The 14,039-nt window shown below is 44.3% G+C and overlaps 1 protein-coding gene across 1 annotated transcript in view; it reads right to left on the bottom strand.

Annotated features, from left to right (window-relative positions):
* The window catches only part of cacnb3b (calcium channel, voltage-dependent, beta 3b), a gene marked incomplete at both ends in the record, with an annotated part of 27,301 nt that extends 23,964 nt beyond the window's left edge, over positions 1-3,337 (bottom strand). Inside the window, one exon of the mRNA XM_083656361.1 lies at positions 3,299-3,337. Coding sequence (XP_083512487.1) covers positions 3,299-3,337 — 39 coding nt within the window. The remainder of the gene's footprint in view (positions 1-3,298) is intronic.
* Positions 3,338-14,039: the final 10,702 nt, after the last annotated feature.

Here is a 14,039-nt window from a genome sequence, read left to right as displayed (position 1 = left end):
GACTACCGGTGTACGCAGCTGTTAGCGCACTCGTGAAGGCAAACAAACGGTTAAATTGAGAGAACCAGTTCTACAGTGTCAGTCTTATTTTAGATGCTCCTTTTCCAGTCTGAGGTAACTCACAAACACGACAACAGAAAGCTCAGAGTGAACAGGCGGTCCGTTTAACAGTCCCGTCCCGTTGCACTCTTTCTCCAGCTACCATGGATTTCAACACGTCAAAAGCCAAAAGTTGAGATAGAGAAGAAAGAGAAAAGTGTTATGGTGTTATGGTGTTATGGTGTTGAGGGGATATGGGAGCCATGCTAGCTGTCTCTCTGTTGGACATGTGGAGGGGTCCCCAGTGGAGCCCCTCTGTTCGCTGAGTGTGTTCTGTGGCTGTCATGGCTGGCTGTACTGTGAGAGCTGCTCAGCTGCTGGTGTGTGTGTGTGTGTGTGTGTGTGTGTGTGTGGGGGGGGGGGGGGGGGGGGGGTATGTGTGAGTTTTTATTTCAGACTAAAACAATCACTCACTCAACCAACCACACACCCAAAACAGAAAGATGTATTTGCACTATACCGTGTGCCTCTATACCTTGCATTGGGGGGTACCAAGTGAAATCAACAACATTGCATCCGACGTCTGACTAATTTTACAGCAGAAAACCATCATGACTCTATGGCTGTTGTGCAAAATTTCAAGCAAAGTTGAGATCCATAATTCATAGGACAGGATAGGGAAACAGTGAGGCAACGCGGAGGAGAGAGAGAGAGAGAGAGAGAGCATCAATTTGAATTCTGTATGAGAAGTAGATGTGAATAAAACATGAATGAATGAAGGTATGAAAACTAAACTGAGAGGGAGAGGGAGGGAGAAAGAGAGAGAGAGAGAGAGAGAGAGAGAGAGAGAGAGACTGCACTAGCAGCTTTATGAACTGCACCACCAACCATTGACTGCAGATGTCTGTCAGTCTGTCCCATATGAAGCAGAGCTGCTGCTGCTGCATTATGAATGAGGGGGCTATTTAAGGCACCGAGGGGCTGCTGCTGCTGCTGCTACAGCTGCTGAGCTGCTACTTCTGCTGCTGCTACTGCTGCTGCTACTGCTGCTACAGCTGCTGAGCTGCTGAGCTGCTACTGCTGCTGCTACTGCTGCTACAGCTGCTACAGCTGCTGAACTGCTGCTGAGCTGCTGCTGCTGCTGACGCCCGGGCCAGACATCTCGCGTCTACCTAGTGCGTGTGTGTGTGCGTCGCGTGGGGGCTGCGGCTGAGACGCTCGCGGCATCCACACAGGCAGCGTTGCTGCTGCTGCGCTGCTGTCTGTCTGCCAACTCTCTTCCTATAGAGTTTACCTTTTATTAAATTTGCTATAAACAATACAATGATGATTTTAACTGGAGATCGCTTGGGTTGGGCTCACTTCATAATCGAGGCAGTATTGATTTGTGTGTGTGCAGCAGCAGCTCAGCAGCAGCAGCTCAGCAGCAGCAGCTCAGCAGCAGCAGCAGCAGCTCACGGCCGGGCCACACATCTTGCGTCAGCTGTGCGTCTGCGTGGCGTTACCTGTTGATTTTCATTTCGGCGCCGCCCATGTTAACAGGTTACAGCAGCCACACCACCGGCATGAGACGCGCATCTCAGGCGCGTGTCTTCCCCATCTAGAGAATAGGAGCGACGCCTATTTTTTCTGCTTACCGCGCGCACGTCTCTACAAAAATAGACCTTAAAATGATCTTTTGCTGTTCATAATCATATCATACAAGCACTATTAACTACATTTTCAAAGCAGACATAATAAAATATAACAACACTTCCGTTTTTGTTTCTCTGGGCGAATTTGCGGCATATCTTTTTTCGACTCTGGTTCGATTTTTGCGAGTTTTTGCCTGCGACTTGAATTGATAACCACTGATTTCCATAGGCTATAGGCTATTTATTTATTTTACAGGGGCAGCCACAGCCAATCAAGGCTCGTTTTGATTTGAGACGGGAGGATGAGCTCACAGCAGTTCTCCTGCCCTCTGAAAACCACATACAGTACATAGGCTACAACGTGGCTTCATTCCTCCCCTCCCCACACACACACACACACACACACACACACACACACACACACACACACACACACACACACACACACACACACACACACACACACACACACACACAAATCAATACTGCCTCGATTATGAAGTGAGCCCAAGCGATCTTCAGTTAAAACGCTAGCTCCATCTGATGTTAAATTGGTAATAAAAGGTCAACTCTATAAGAAGAGAGTTGGCAGACAGACAGCAGCGCAGCAGCAGCAACGCTGCCTGTGTGGATGCCGCGAGCGTCCCAGCCGCAGCCCCCACGCGACGCACACACACGCACTAGGTAGACGCGAGATGTCTGACCCAGGCGTGAGCTGCTGCTGCTGAGCTGCTGCTGCATTTTGATTTTTGAGTGGAGGCAGCAGACGACACCTGGCTACTGACAGACTGCTTTCATGAGGTCGCATGGTGGCTGATGGCTTCAGACATGCAGGTAGCTTACTGAGCATGTGTGAACACTTCAAACACTTCCACTAACCCCCCCCCCCCCCCCCCCCCCCAAAAAAAACCCAAAACAACAACAACAAATTATAATATAATAAATAAATAGATAAAAAAATAAAATAAAAAAATGCTGATATGCAATAGCATCCGAAAAAATAGCAACATAAGGCTAACACACACACACACACACACACACACACACACACACACACACACACACACACACACACACACACACACACACACACACACACACACACACACACACACACACACACACACACACACACACACACACACACACACACACACACACACACACACACACACACACACACACACAAGCAATTCTCTGGCGGACCACCAGACGGAGCCCCGCGGACCACTCACCTTTTCTGTCTGCCTCCCAGCAGAGACTGGACCCAATGGGGAATAAGTCTTATATGACTTTATTGCATAATCCTGATTAATTACCTTTTTCAAGTGCCACCCAAATGAGTTAGGCCTAACTAGAAGTGTGTGTACAGTAGAATTCGCCTATTTTATTGGTAGAATGGAATGCAATTAACTAACACGCGGCGGCTATTTCCCCCGTGATTCCCAGTGATGTCAGCCTCTCCCTGTCTGAACTGAACGCGTGTAGCGCTGCATGGGTTTAGCTGGCTACACGTAGGCTACACCACACCCAAAAGCTTGCATTCCGTCCGAATTTACCTCCATCAGACAGCCCCGAAGAGAGAACAACATTGAAACCAACAACTGAAAATAATCGGAACCAACCTCGTTCAGCAGAAAGACGTTTGAATTCGTCAGGGACATCCACACCCGCCACCACAAAAACTGTAAATAGGTCACCTGACACAGCTCCCACACTCCTGACAGGAGTAAAGCTTCTCCCCTGCGTGAACGCTCTGATGACGCTTCAACGGGTAAAGTTTTGTGAATGTTTTGTCACGCTGCTCACAGCGGTGACATCTGGGTCCGCTTTTGTCTCTCTGTTTCCATAGAGAAAGATATAAAGATATAAAAGAAAGAATCAGGAAAGAGGGACACTGTGTGTGTGTGTGTGTGTGTGTGTGTGTGTGTGTGTGTGTGTGTGTGTCGCAACATCAGTAATACACAATATTTGTTCTCACCTCTTCTGAATTTCTAATTAATTTCAACAGCATTCCTCTCCTCCTCTGGCAGATGTCTCTCTTCCCCCCAATCAGCTCTGACATACATGATCAAACAGAGACAGACGGTAGATTGATTGACTAATTGGATACAAGTAAAAAAGAACACATGAAAACAGGACATGCATCTCAGAAGCGCCATCAAGGATAATGCCCCCAGACGAGCATAAAAGGCAAGGAGATGACCCTGTCCATAGGAGGCAGGTAAGACAGGGAACACCCACAAAAACAGCAATCTATAGGCCAACTATAGAGATCCAAAGTCGACGTCACTTCCTGCTTCAGCATGCTTACCAAGAGATTTCAGCTGCCATTTATTTTCCCATAGACATTTCGTAAAATGCTTTTAAAAATAGTTTTACTTAGTCAAACCAAAGGATTCAGCTATATTTAGAAACAGGAAATACCATAGAACATCTCACTCAGACCCAAATAAAAAAAAACATCGAAAAAATATTTCTTTTTTTAATCCGCTGTTATTGTTTTTTTCTTTTTACATTTTAATAGTAAACACTAATGTTATAAATGCATACTAAAGTTACCATGCGGGTGTAATGTGTCATTAGTCTCTCATTTCAGTAATGTTACGTGGTTGGCAAGCTTGATATTGTAGGCTACTTATTATGGTGCGTTCCTTTATCGCAAAATAACTGGGATGTGGAGGCTAAATGACATCACATCCGTTTTGTTAGCGTTCCATTTGCAGAAAACTTGAGCTGGGAAGTTCACTGTTCATTGGTCAGATCCAGTCGCTAGCCAGGCTAGCCATTGTTAGCCATTGTTAGCAATAACAATTGACAACATGGCATTTCGCGGCATTTCGCGCATACAAACACTGCAGCCTCATGTCCACACAGATAGATGTTATCGTGCATTCCTTTATAACTGGGGACTGGTAATCTTACGACTTCAAAGGTCATGAGCTGGACGGTGACGTCATCAGAGCTGGTATGTCCCATTCCAAACTCGTAGGAGTCTCAGCAGCCCCAACCTCAAAAATCCAAGATGGCTGCGCCGCGCAACAACAGTAGTAGTATAATCGTAGTAATGTTGTTTAGCACTTCTGTTTTGTTTGTGTCTCATTAAATCAGCTGTACACACAGCACTGCCTAACATCTATCTGTGTGGACATGAGGCTGCAGTGTTTGTATGCGCAAATTGCCGCGAAATGCCATGTTGTCAAATTTATTGCTAACAATGGCTAACAATGGCTAGCCTGGCTAGCGACTGGATCTGACCAATGAACAGTGAACTTCCCAGCTCAAGTTTTCTGCAAATGGAACGCTAACAAAACGGATGTGATGTCATTTAGCCTCCACATCCCAGTTATTTTGCGATAAAGGAACGCACCATTAGGCAGTGCTGTGTGTACAGCTGATTTAACGAGACACAAACAAAACAGAAGTGCTAAACAACATTACTACGATTACTACTACTGTTGTTGCGCGGCGCAGCCATCTTGGATTTTTGAGGTTGGGGCTGCTGAGACTCCTACGAGTTTGGAATGGGAAATACCAGCTCTGATGATGTCACCGCCCAACTCATGACCTTTGAAGTCGTAAGATTACCAGTCCCCAGTTATAAAGGAATGCACGATTACTGTTCTTGTCAGTGGGGAAGCCATACATTGGGAACGATTGGAGCATCCCTATGAACAGCAAACCGTGGAGACTATAATGGACAGCACAGAGGAAATGGCACAAAGACAACCTGCTTGACTATTCATGTCTCTGAGTTTATTAGTTTTATTTCATGAATTCATTTTGGTAAATAAAGTGAGAGCCTTTAACAATGTGTTGTATTTTAATGAGGCCTAAAAGCCTGTGTCCATCTGAAAAGTAAAGCTGTCAAATAAATGCAGTGGAGTAGAAAGTACAATATTTCCCTTTGAATGTAATGGAGTGGAAGTATAAAGTAGCATCAAATAGATCTCAAATTTGTACTTAATTACAATAGTTGTGCTTTAATGAGCCAATATGTGTGTGGGTGGGGGGTGGGAGGAGTCCTGCAGGGAGGGGGTTATGTTTCTGAGTGAATTTGTTTGTGTCTGTGTATGTATTTTGTATTTTATGTTTGTTGTGGATGTTTGTGGTTTTTATGTGTTTTTCTTCCAGTATGTTAAATCAAATTAAATCAATAAAAATTGATAAAAACATATTGATACATATTGTAACTACATGTGAACTATTGTACATAAATAATGTAAATACATGCAATTATTGACTGGATAATTAATAATTACCAAAAAAATTCAGTTTTAAAATTAAAATTCCCTGGCAAATCATTGAACTTCCAGGAGCTACGGCAGCATTTTGGAACCAATTACAGCACCGCTTTCGGAATTGAGCATTAAACTGAAACAGACAACACTACACATTATCACCAAAAGAAGAAGAAGAAGAAGAAGACGAAGAAGAAGAAGAAGAAGACGACGACACGACACTACAAGCTGCCGTTTCCAACGTTTTTCACGTTTCCCAGAAAGGACATCTATATTTCTGTTTATAAGCTAGAAGACAAAACGTTGTGGATTCAGGGTAAGAGTTGTGTTTCGGTTTCGACCATCAGTAAATCTGTACGGCTAGCGTTAACGTTACGTCTATGCTAAAGCTAACGTTAGCTCTTTTTTTTTTTTTTTTTTTTTTTTACGTTAGCTCAAAGTGTCTTGCTCACTTCAACACATAACAGCGTAACGCTACCCATAAATCAACATTCGCCCACCGGTTTGCTGCTAACATTTGCGCTAAATGTTAATGTGACTGAACATGCTAACTAGTGTAAGGGCTCAGAAATGCGCGGCTTACCACTCGGGTTAATGTTCACTCTGCTGCTCTCGTCTGTCCCTATGCTGCTAGCTAACGTTACTTGTTTCAGACTGCATGCATATAAAGTTAAAATAGTTGCCGTAGCTGAGATAATGATATGTGGGGTTTTCTTACTTTACAGATTTTAAACCGAGACACAATGGCTGACTTTGTGTTCGAAAACGGCACCCAGTACACTGTAGTGGATGACCTCCACTACACTGACGCGCTGAGGTGTCAAAGGGAGGCCAGCGATGTGTTTACATCAAAAACGCCAAGCAAAACTCCAGGTAACTTGCTTACATCAGAGATGCTCACAAGTCATTTTTTACATGTCCAAGTCAAGTCTCAAGTCTTTGAGCTCAAGTCCAAGTCAAGTCACAAGTCTTTGTTCATGAGTCCAAGTCAAGTCTCAAGTCTCTTATGGATGAGAATGCTATCATCTGCTGCATGCCATCTGGTCTGCTTAGAAGACTGCATAGCTAAAACGAAGGAATTCAAAGCATGTACTGTATTATCTTCACTCCTTTATTAACATACACAGTATCAGCATTGATTAACTGACATTATCATTAGTAGACATTTCCTTAATGTTAATGCACCAAAAAATAAAAAATAAAGATTGTTCACAAGTCCCAAACCTTCAAGTGCAAGTCAAGTCTCAAGTCTTTGAGGACAAGTCTCAAGTCAAGTCTCAAGTCACTGTGTGTGTGACTTAAGTGCGACTCAAGTCCAAGTCTCAAGTCCAAGTCCCCATCTCTGGCTTACATGATTGAAATGTCATTTGTATGGATGCCTTCCAGTAATGGTTGGTCTTTACTATACTGATACTTGTACAACTGTATGACCTGAGCAGGGAAAGTAAAGGGTGTGTTTTGCTCTCATTTACAGGCTATTATCCAAAGACAGCCAGCCTGGACGTGGACCAGCTGCTCCCGGACGACTACCTGGAGGTGGATTATCTGAGAGCAGGGGCCGGGGACAGCCTGCTAATGGAGCTCCTGGACATGGAGGTGTCCAACAACACAGGACAACATTCTGTAAGTAACAAGCCCTCTGTCGTGAAAGATTTGTCCCAGAAGAAAATATGATTTTTATTACAGAGCAAAGCAATGCAACTTCAGCAGCTTGATCTCTGTGATAGTAATTGTACACATCCATCCTACATTCCAAGTTTCACATGTGCTCCCACATTGGTTTTGTAGCTAGACCACGCCTTTTATAACCTGACGCTGCCAGATGGATGGGTTTGCTTCACATTCTGGAGGTGGGATTGTGAATTTGTGGAACAATGCCGCCCCCGTCTGGCGGAGTCAGGCTACGCCTTTTATCCTTAGCCAGTCAACTCTTACTGTTCTTTGACAGGTGAGCAAAAATGAATGTATGGTCTAAAGGTATGCCCTCGGCCTCAACAGATACAAATGTTGTCTCTCCTTCATCCCAAGTCTCTACCCTAACAGATCTTCAAACACGAGGCTTTAAGTTACATGCTGCCTGCATTCAGATATTTATCTGATTCTAATTGTTTAGTCACTTTGCATAAGGGTGTCAAGTGAAGGCCTAAAATGTCAATTAGGTAATTCATTTGAATTGCATTCCCCCCCTCTTCATCAGCCTGTGATCCGCTGTCGTCCACGGGCCCAGTTTCGCGCCCCCTCCATGTCCAGCCCGGTCTCCCGTCCCGCGGCCAAACGTGAGCGCTCCCGGGAAGAAGAGTCTCCGGTCATGTCGAAGCGACGACGCATCCTGGCCGGAGGTCAAATCACCACCCAATCTCCCTGCAAGGTCAGTCCTAAATACACACTCACTCACTAGTCATTGAACAGTGAACAGAAACATGGTATGTGAAGCATTTTAAAGGGATAGTTGTGATTTCTTCGACGTGGGGTTGTTGCATAAGGTACTTATGATAGATAGTGGCCGACTAGTCTCAACGCCAGACCCATGAGAGTTCTTACGCTGATACACTACGTTACTGCATGCTGCAGAGCTCTCTCTGGGTCTGGGACGCTTTTCCCCCAGCCGGCTGGTGATGGGAGGGAACCGTTCACTTGGCCAGTGATATGCCAGTGGTGGATTCAGTCCTCCCCCAATCAGTAACGACTTTGTGATCAGACGACACGGGAGGCGCAGCCCATTTTTCGAACCGCTCTCTCATCGGTGCTACGACCTGTCACTCAATTTCAACCCGCCTTCAAAAACCAGCAGTGGCTGTGAAGTGGCACAGACTCATTTATGTAGTATGCGGAGCGCAGCGATTCAACATAATATTTGAGTCTGGGGAGAGACTAGTGGCCGACCCACATAAGAGTAAAAACACTCCTGGGTCATTGCTGCAGCCGGACTGATGTTACAATGGAAGCGTTGATTCCATTGAGCTAAATAGACACAGCGCTTTATACACTTTCATTCTTGTCAACGATACGCTACGATACGATACGATACAACTTTATTGTCAGCTTACACTGAAATTTGTTTTGCCTCCATGGCATCACCGTTCACAATACAGACAGGACAGAACTGGTTACAGACAAAACATTGCAGTACATAACAAGACAGAACGATGGACAGGACACTAGAGCAGAAAGAGCAAAAAGCAACAAACATATCCTCTGAATTAACGATGTTGGTTTAAAAGCAGGACAGACTGATGTACAAAAGAGTTCTTTAGTCTGTTTTTCTTAAATTTAGGGACCCTGAACCGCCTCATGGATGGCAACAGTTGATATTCTCCATTTAACACATGTAAGGGGTCCGAGGAGATACTATTTGCTAGTCTCAGCATGCTCTTAAGCGGCGTTCACACCGACCTATTAAAGTTGGTCGCTGGCGTCGAGTTTACATACAAAGTCAATGCAAACGAGCGATTGAGCGTATATTCGCCTGGGAGAATAATCGCTGGGCGTCCGAGCGGCAGAGACAGAGCGACAGGGAGAAAATACGCTCGTCGCTCGAGATGAAATATCCCAACTCGAGCGAAAATACGCTGGCATCAGTCGCTCGCTGTTCAATGCTGATTGGCTGCCGTGTGAGAGCGAGTCAAGGATCACACTGGCTTGGAACAAACCGCTGGTTTATTGTGTGGCAACAAACCGCATTGACAGGCTGACAGCTGACATGAAGTGAAGTCTGTACTACCGGTATGCAGCTCGCATTAGGAGCACGCTGATAGGCTTAGCTTGTAAACAATGACGGTGGCTCGTAGTGGACAAACAGCATGACATTGCGTAACGTTATATCCCCCACATGTCCGTCATTTCGTGTGCCTGTTGATGAGCGATTTAAACAGAGCGACAGAGCGATTCCAAAGGGTTGACTTGAGCGACAGAGCGAAAAATAAATATCTCGGTGTGAACGCACCTTTAGTATGGGCTTCTTTGAAAGAATGTAGCACAGCCTCAACAGGCCTACCAGTAATTTTAGCACAGATCTTAATTTGGCTATACAGTTTGTTCTTATGGGTTATTGATAGGCTGTTAAACCAGGCCGTGCTACAGTACAACAACACAGTTTGGACAACAGAGGTATAAAAGAGAGACAAGATCTGACTGCTAGCACCAAACGATCTAAGTCTTCGTAGGAAGTAAATACGCTGCTGTATCCTCTTACAAATGTACTCAATATGTGAGGACCATGACAGAGTGGTGTCTATCATCACCCCCAGATATTTGTACGACGGAACTTGTTTAATGTCAGTACCATGGATGGTCACAGGCGGTGTCATATCACCAGGGGCAGAACCAAAAATGATTTCCTCAGTCTTATTAGTGTTAATAATCAGATGGCTTTTATCACACCACCCCACTAACCGATCAACGCTACACTGGTACTGTCTCGGGTCATCACTGTCAGACATCAGAGATATTATTATTACTTGTCAAGAAATGAAGAGATCATTTCCATCTGGGGACAAATGACATGAGCCTATGTTTATCAGTCCAAATGGTAAATGGCCTGCATTTATATAGCGCTTTACAATCAGTAGGTACATTCACCCATCCATACACCGATGGCGGCAGGCTACCACGCAGGGTGCTGGTACACCATCAGGAGCAATTTGGGGTTCAGTATCTTGTCCAAGGACACTTCGACATGCAGACTGGAGGAGGCGGGAATCGAACCACCGACCTCTTTTATCCAAAGCGATTAGTGGATGATCCGCTCTACCTCCTGAGCTACAGATCTCTATAATAAAGAAGAGTCCAACTGTAAACAGCTTCTCATTTTGTCAACCAAGGATTCACATGACCGACTATAATGAGCGTTAACTATGTGCATTCTGCTTATAATCATAGGTATCACGTTTTTAAAAAGGTGGATATGTCATTTTAGAATGGATTTCTAAGTAACACACACTTCTTTGCTTGATTCCTGCTTTTTGAAATGATGTATCCAGCGACTTTCGCATTTTTAGCCTGGCCATGTCGGACATGAGAAGTGATGCAATGTAGCACAGGCCCACTAGTTTGCTTTGTAGGTTGGTCGGGGGTTGGTTCCAGTTGTGGCTTATTAGTCTGTTTGTTTGTTTTTTCAAATGAAAAGGTCAGGTGGTAATGACTTGACTGTAACAGATTGTACCTCTCTCTCTGCTCCCACACCCAGCCAAGGACAAAGGGTGAGGTTGAGGAAGAGGAGATCTCTGAGCTGCAGCTGCGTCTCCTGGCCGTGCAGTCGGTCAACAAGAAGTGCCAGCAGCTGATGAAGCAGAGCAAGGACCAGCGCTCCAAGGCTTCCCAGGTAGGGGTGGGACGCTATGAGAATTTCATGTTACGATTATCTTGCCCAGAATAATCTATTGTCAATATTATCGCGATAACCATTAAAATATGCTTACAACTCTTAAGATGGCACTAAAACATACTGGAATCACTTTGCTATACCTTAAATATTGGAGATGTTGACCCCACAGGCTCGGCACCTTCCTCCTACCTATTATATATATATATATATATATATATATATATATATATATATATATATATATATATATATATATATATATATATATATATATATCCTTCTGTCCTACTCTTTTTTAAGCCACTTTTTAAGCTGGAGAATACTGCGGGCAAGCCGAGCCGATATATATATATATATATATATATATATATATATATATATAGCTTTATTAGGCTACTTCCCTCCTGTTGGATTGGTGCATGCGGGCCAAATATTGGCTCCCCCTTGTGCCAAATGGCAATTCAAAATAAAACAAGAAATAAAGACAGATTATAACCAATGGACTCCCAGATTGATAGGACTGTGACTTATTAGTGAGTAGGGATATCATGATGCAAACATTTCTACTTTGATACCGATACCCAAAATATTGATACTCGATACCATTTTTAATACGACTTGGAACGTAAATGCGTAAAAAAAAAAATATATATATATATATATAAAACGCTTCAAAAGGCATAAAAGTTATTCACGTTTGTGAAGAGTATCATGTTGAACCCAAATTAGCGTTCCCATAAACTTTTGATAACCTCAGAAATAACACTTAGGAATAGTCTAGGTGACAACCAAGTATAGATTGGTGACAAGCTGGAGAGACAGTTGACGGCCGGAGAGACGGCGCCCGGTACGGGATGGGTTAGTACCCCAGCCTGGCTCTCTCGTGAGGGAGAAATCCACAAACGCTACGGATTAGCCTCCTGAAAAGTTGTGTAAAGATCGGCGCGGCCTGGGGTCCTTCAGGCTAGAGCGAGGTGCTCGCCGCAGGCGAATGACGTGCAGCGCACAGGCCTCCTTGAGGTCCTGAGGCATCCGCTTTGTCTATGGTGCGGCATAGTAGGATTGCCTTTTGGGAGGGTCTGGTGAGACGAAGGAGGAGCGTGGCCGGGAGAAACCCACAGAGCCTTAGCCCTCCATGCACCGAATGGTCTTTCAATGCTGCGGTGTAGCACTAGCTCTATTGCAGCGGATTGGGCATGATCAACCCTTCCGCGGGCAACGTTGCAGACAGAGTAGGAAGGCTGATCCGTGAGCGGCTGCTTCTGGGACGAGGGTCGGGGTCTTAATCGGCCTCGGCTGGGTCTACTGGGCGAGGGTGTATGATGTTGGACAGACCCGAAACACCTTACGACCCCAGTTAACATCACTGATGACGCGTCCCAGCGCATGCTGAAGCATTGTATCTTGAACAGACCTTATTTTATGCATTGAAGTGAAATCCCCATTCTAAAACCCCATAGACTTTTCACTGAAGAACCAAATAGCGCCGATTTCTGGATAAAGCCTACAAAAATACGTCATCCCTGCATGCGGTACTCTATATAGCTACTTCTAATGGATCAAAAGTAGCAAATGGCGCTGGCATTGTCAGCCTGGTCTTTTGCTTATGGAAGAAGACAAGAAGAGGTGGAAAAATAAGGAGAAACCACACCAAAGGGTCATCATGTATTATTATAATCAGACAGACATCACAAAATCAATGAGTTACTGTAGGACTGTGCTCAGACTTCTCCCACGTACACATCTCAGCTCATCACACTCTGATGGGCTGAACTAGTTACCAGCAGGAAAGAGTGGCTCACATTCAGTTGGGGCTGCCCTTTAAAACAGTGGTTCTGGGGACCCCCAGGGGTCCTTGGGGGGGTTCCCTGGGTTCCCAGTCGTGCGTGCGTGTGTGTGTTGCACATTGCCTGTGCTAAAAAGCCAGCTTAGGTTTATGGTTTGGGTTAAGATTAAATAGCAAAAAAGTGAAATGTGACTTCGAGTTGACTTTGAACACAGCAGGAGTTGCCTACTTTTAACTCTTTGTATTGTAGTTTTGAACCCATCTTGTTCAGTAGTTTGAATGTGTTTCGTTCTTCCCTGCAGGCTCAATGTGAACGCCCGTCATATCGGCCTGGGAATCATGACCACTTGAAGGAGGAGCGGAGGAAGTTCTGTGGCAAGAGTTGGACCTGGGCCGGAGAGCGTAGCAACAGCCGCCTGCATTGCACTGCCTCACGCCCAAACACCCGCCGGGGCTCTAAGAACTATAGGAGGAGGACCTGAGGAAGTTCTGGAGGACCTGCCTGAAGAATCCCACCTCATCCGCCCAGCGCATACTAATATTTTCATTTCATATTCACTTTTTTCATTTCATATTCTACATTTAATTTCATAGTCATAATTTAATTTCATACTCATAATTTAATTTCATACTCATATTTTCATTTCATACAATACACATTCATACTACACTAAAATTAGATATCCATGCAGTTCCCTGTGCAGTGAACCTTTTTGTGATGTGATGTCTAAAATCAATTTAAATTAATCTTATCTTGTAAATAGTTTTAAAGTGTAGTTTCTAACAATTAGTATTCTAAAAGTATGAAGTAATGTTTTCTTGTATTTTTAATCTCTTTTATATCATCTCTTTTATACCTGTATTTGTAAATAAATGTAATGAATAACTTGGTGGATACTCCTGTCCTGTGGATTTCTTAACCCTGCATGGTTCTAGTTCTGGTTCATGGTTCTAGTAGTGAACTTGAACAATGTCTTTGACTGTGACTGATTCTTACAAGCAGCAGTGCTGGACTA

The sequence above is a fragment of the Poromitra crassiceps genome (genome assembly GCF_964638095.1).
Source record: "Poromitra crassiceps genome assembly, chromosome: 20".
Taxonomy (NCBI): Eukaryota; Metazoa; Chordata; class Actinopteri; order Beryciformes; family Melamphaidae; genus Poromitra; species Poromitra crassiceps.
Note: the sequence above shows the minus strand (reverse complement) of the source record. Positions and strands in the feature narration are given on the sequence as shown.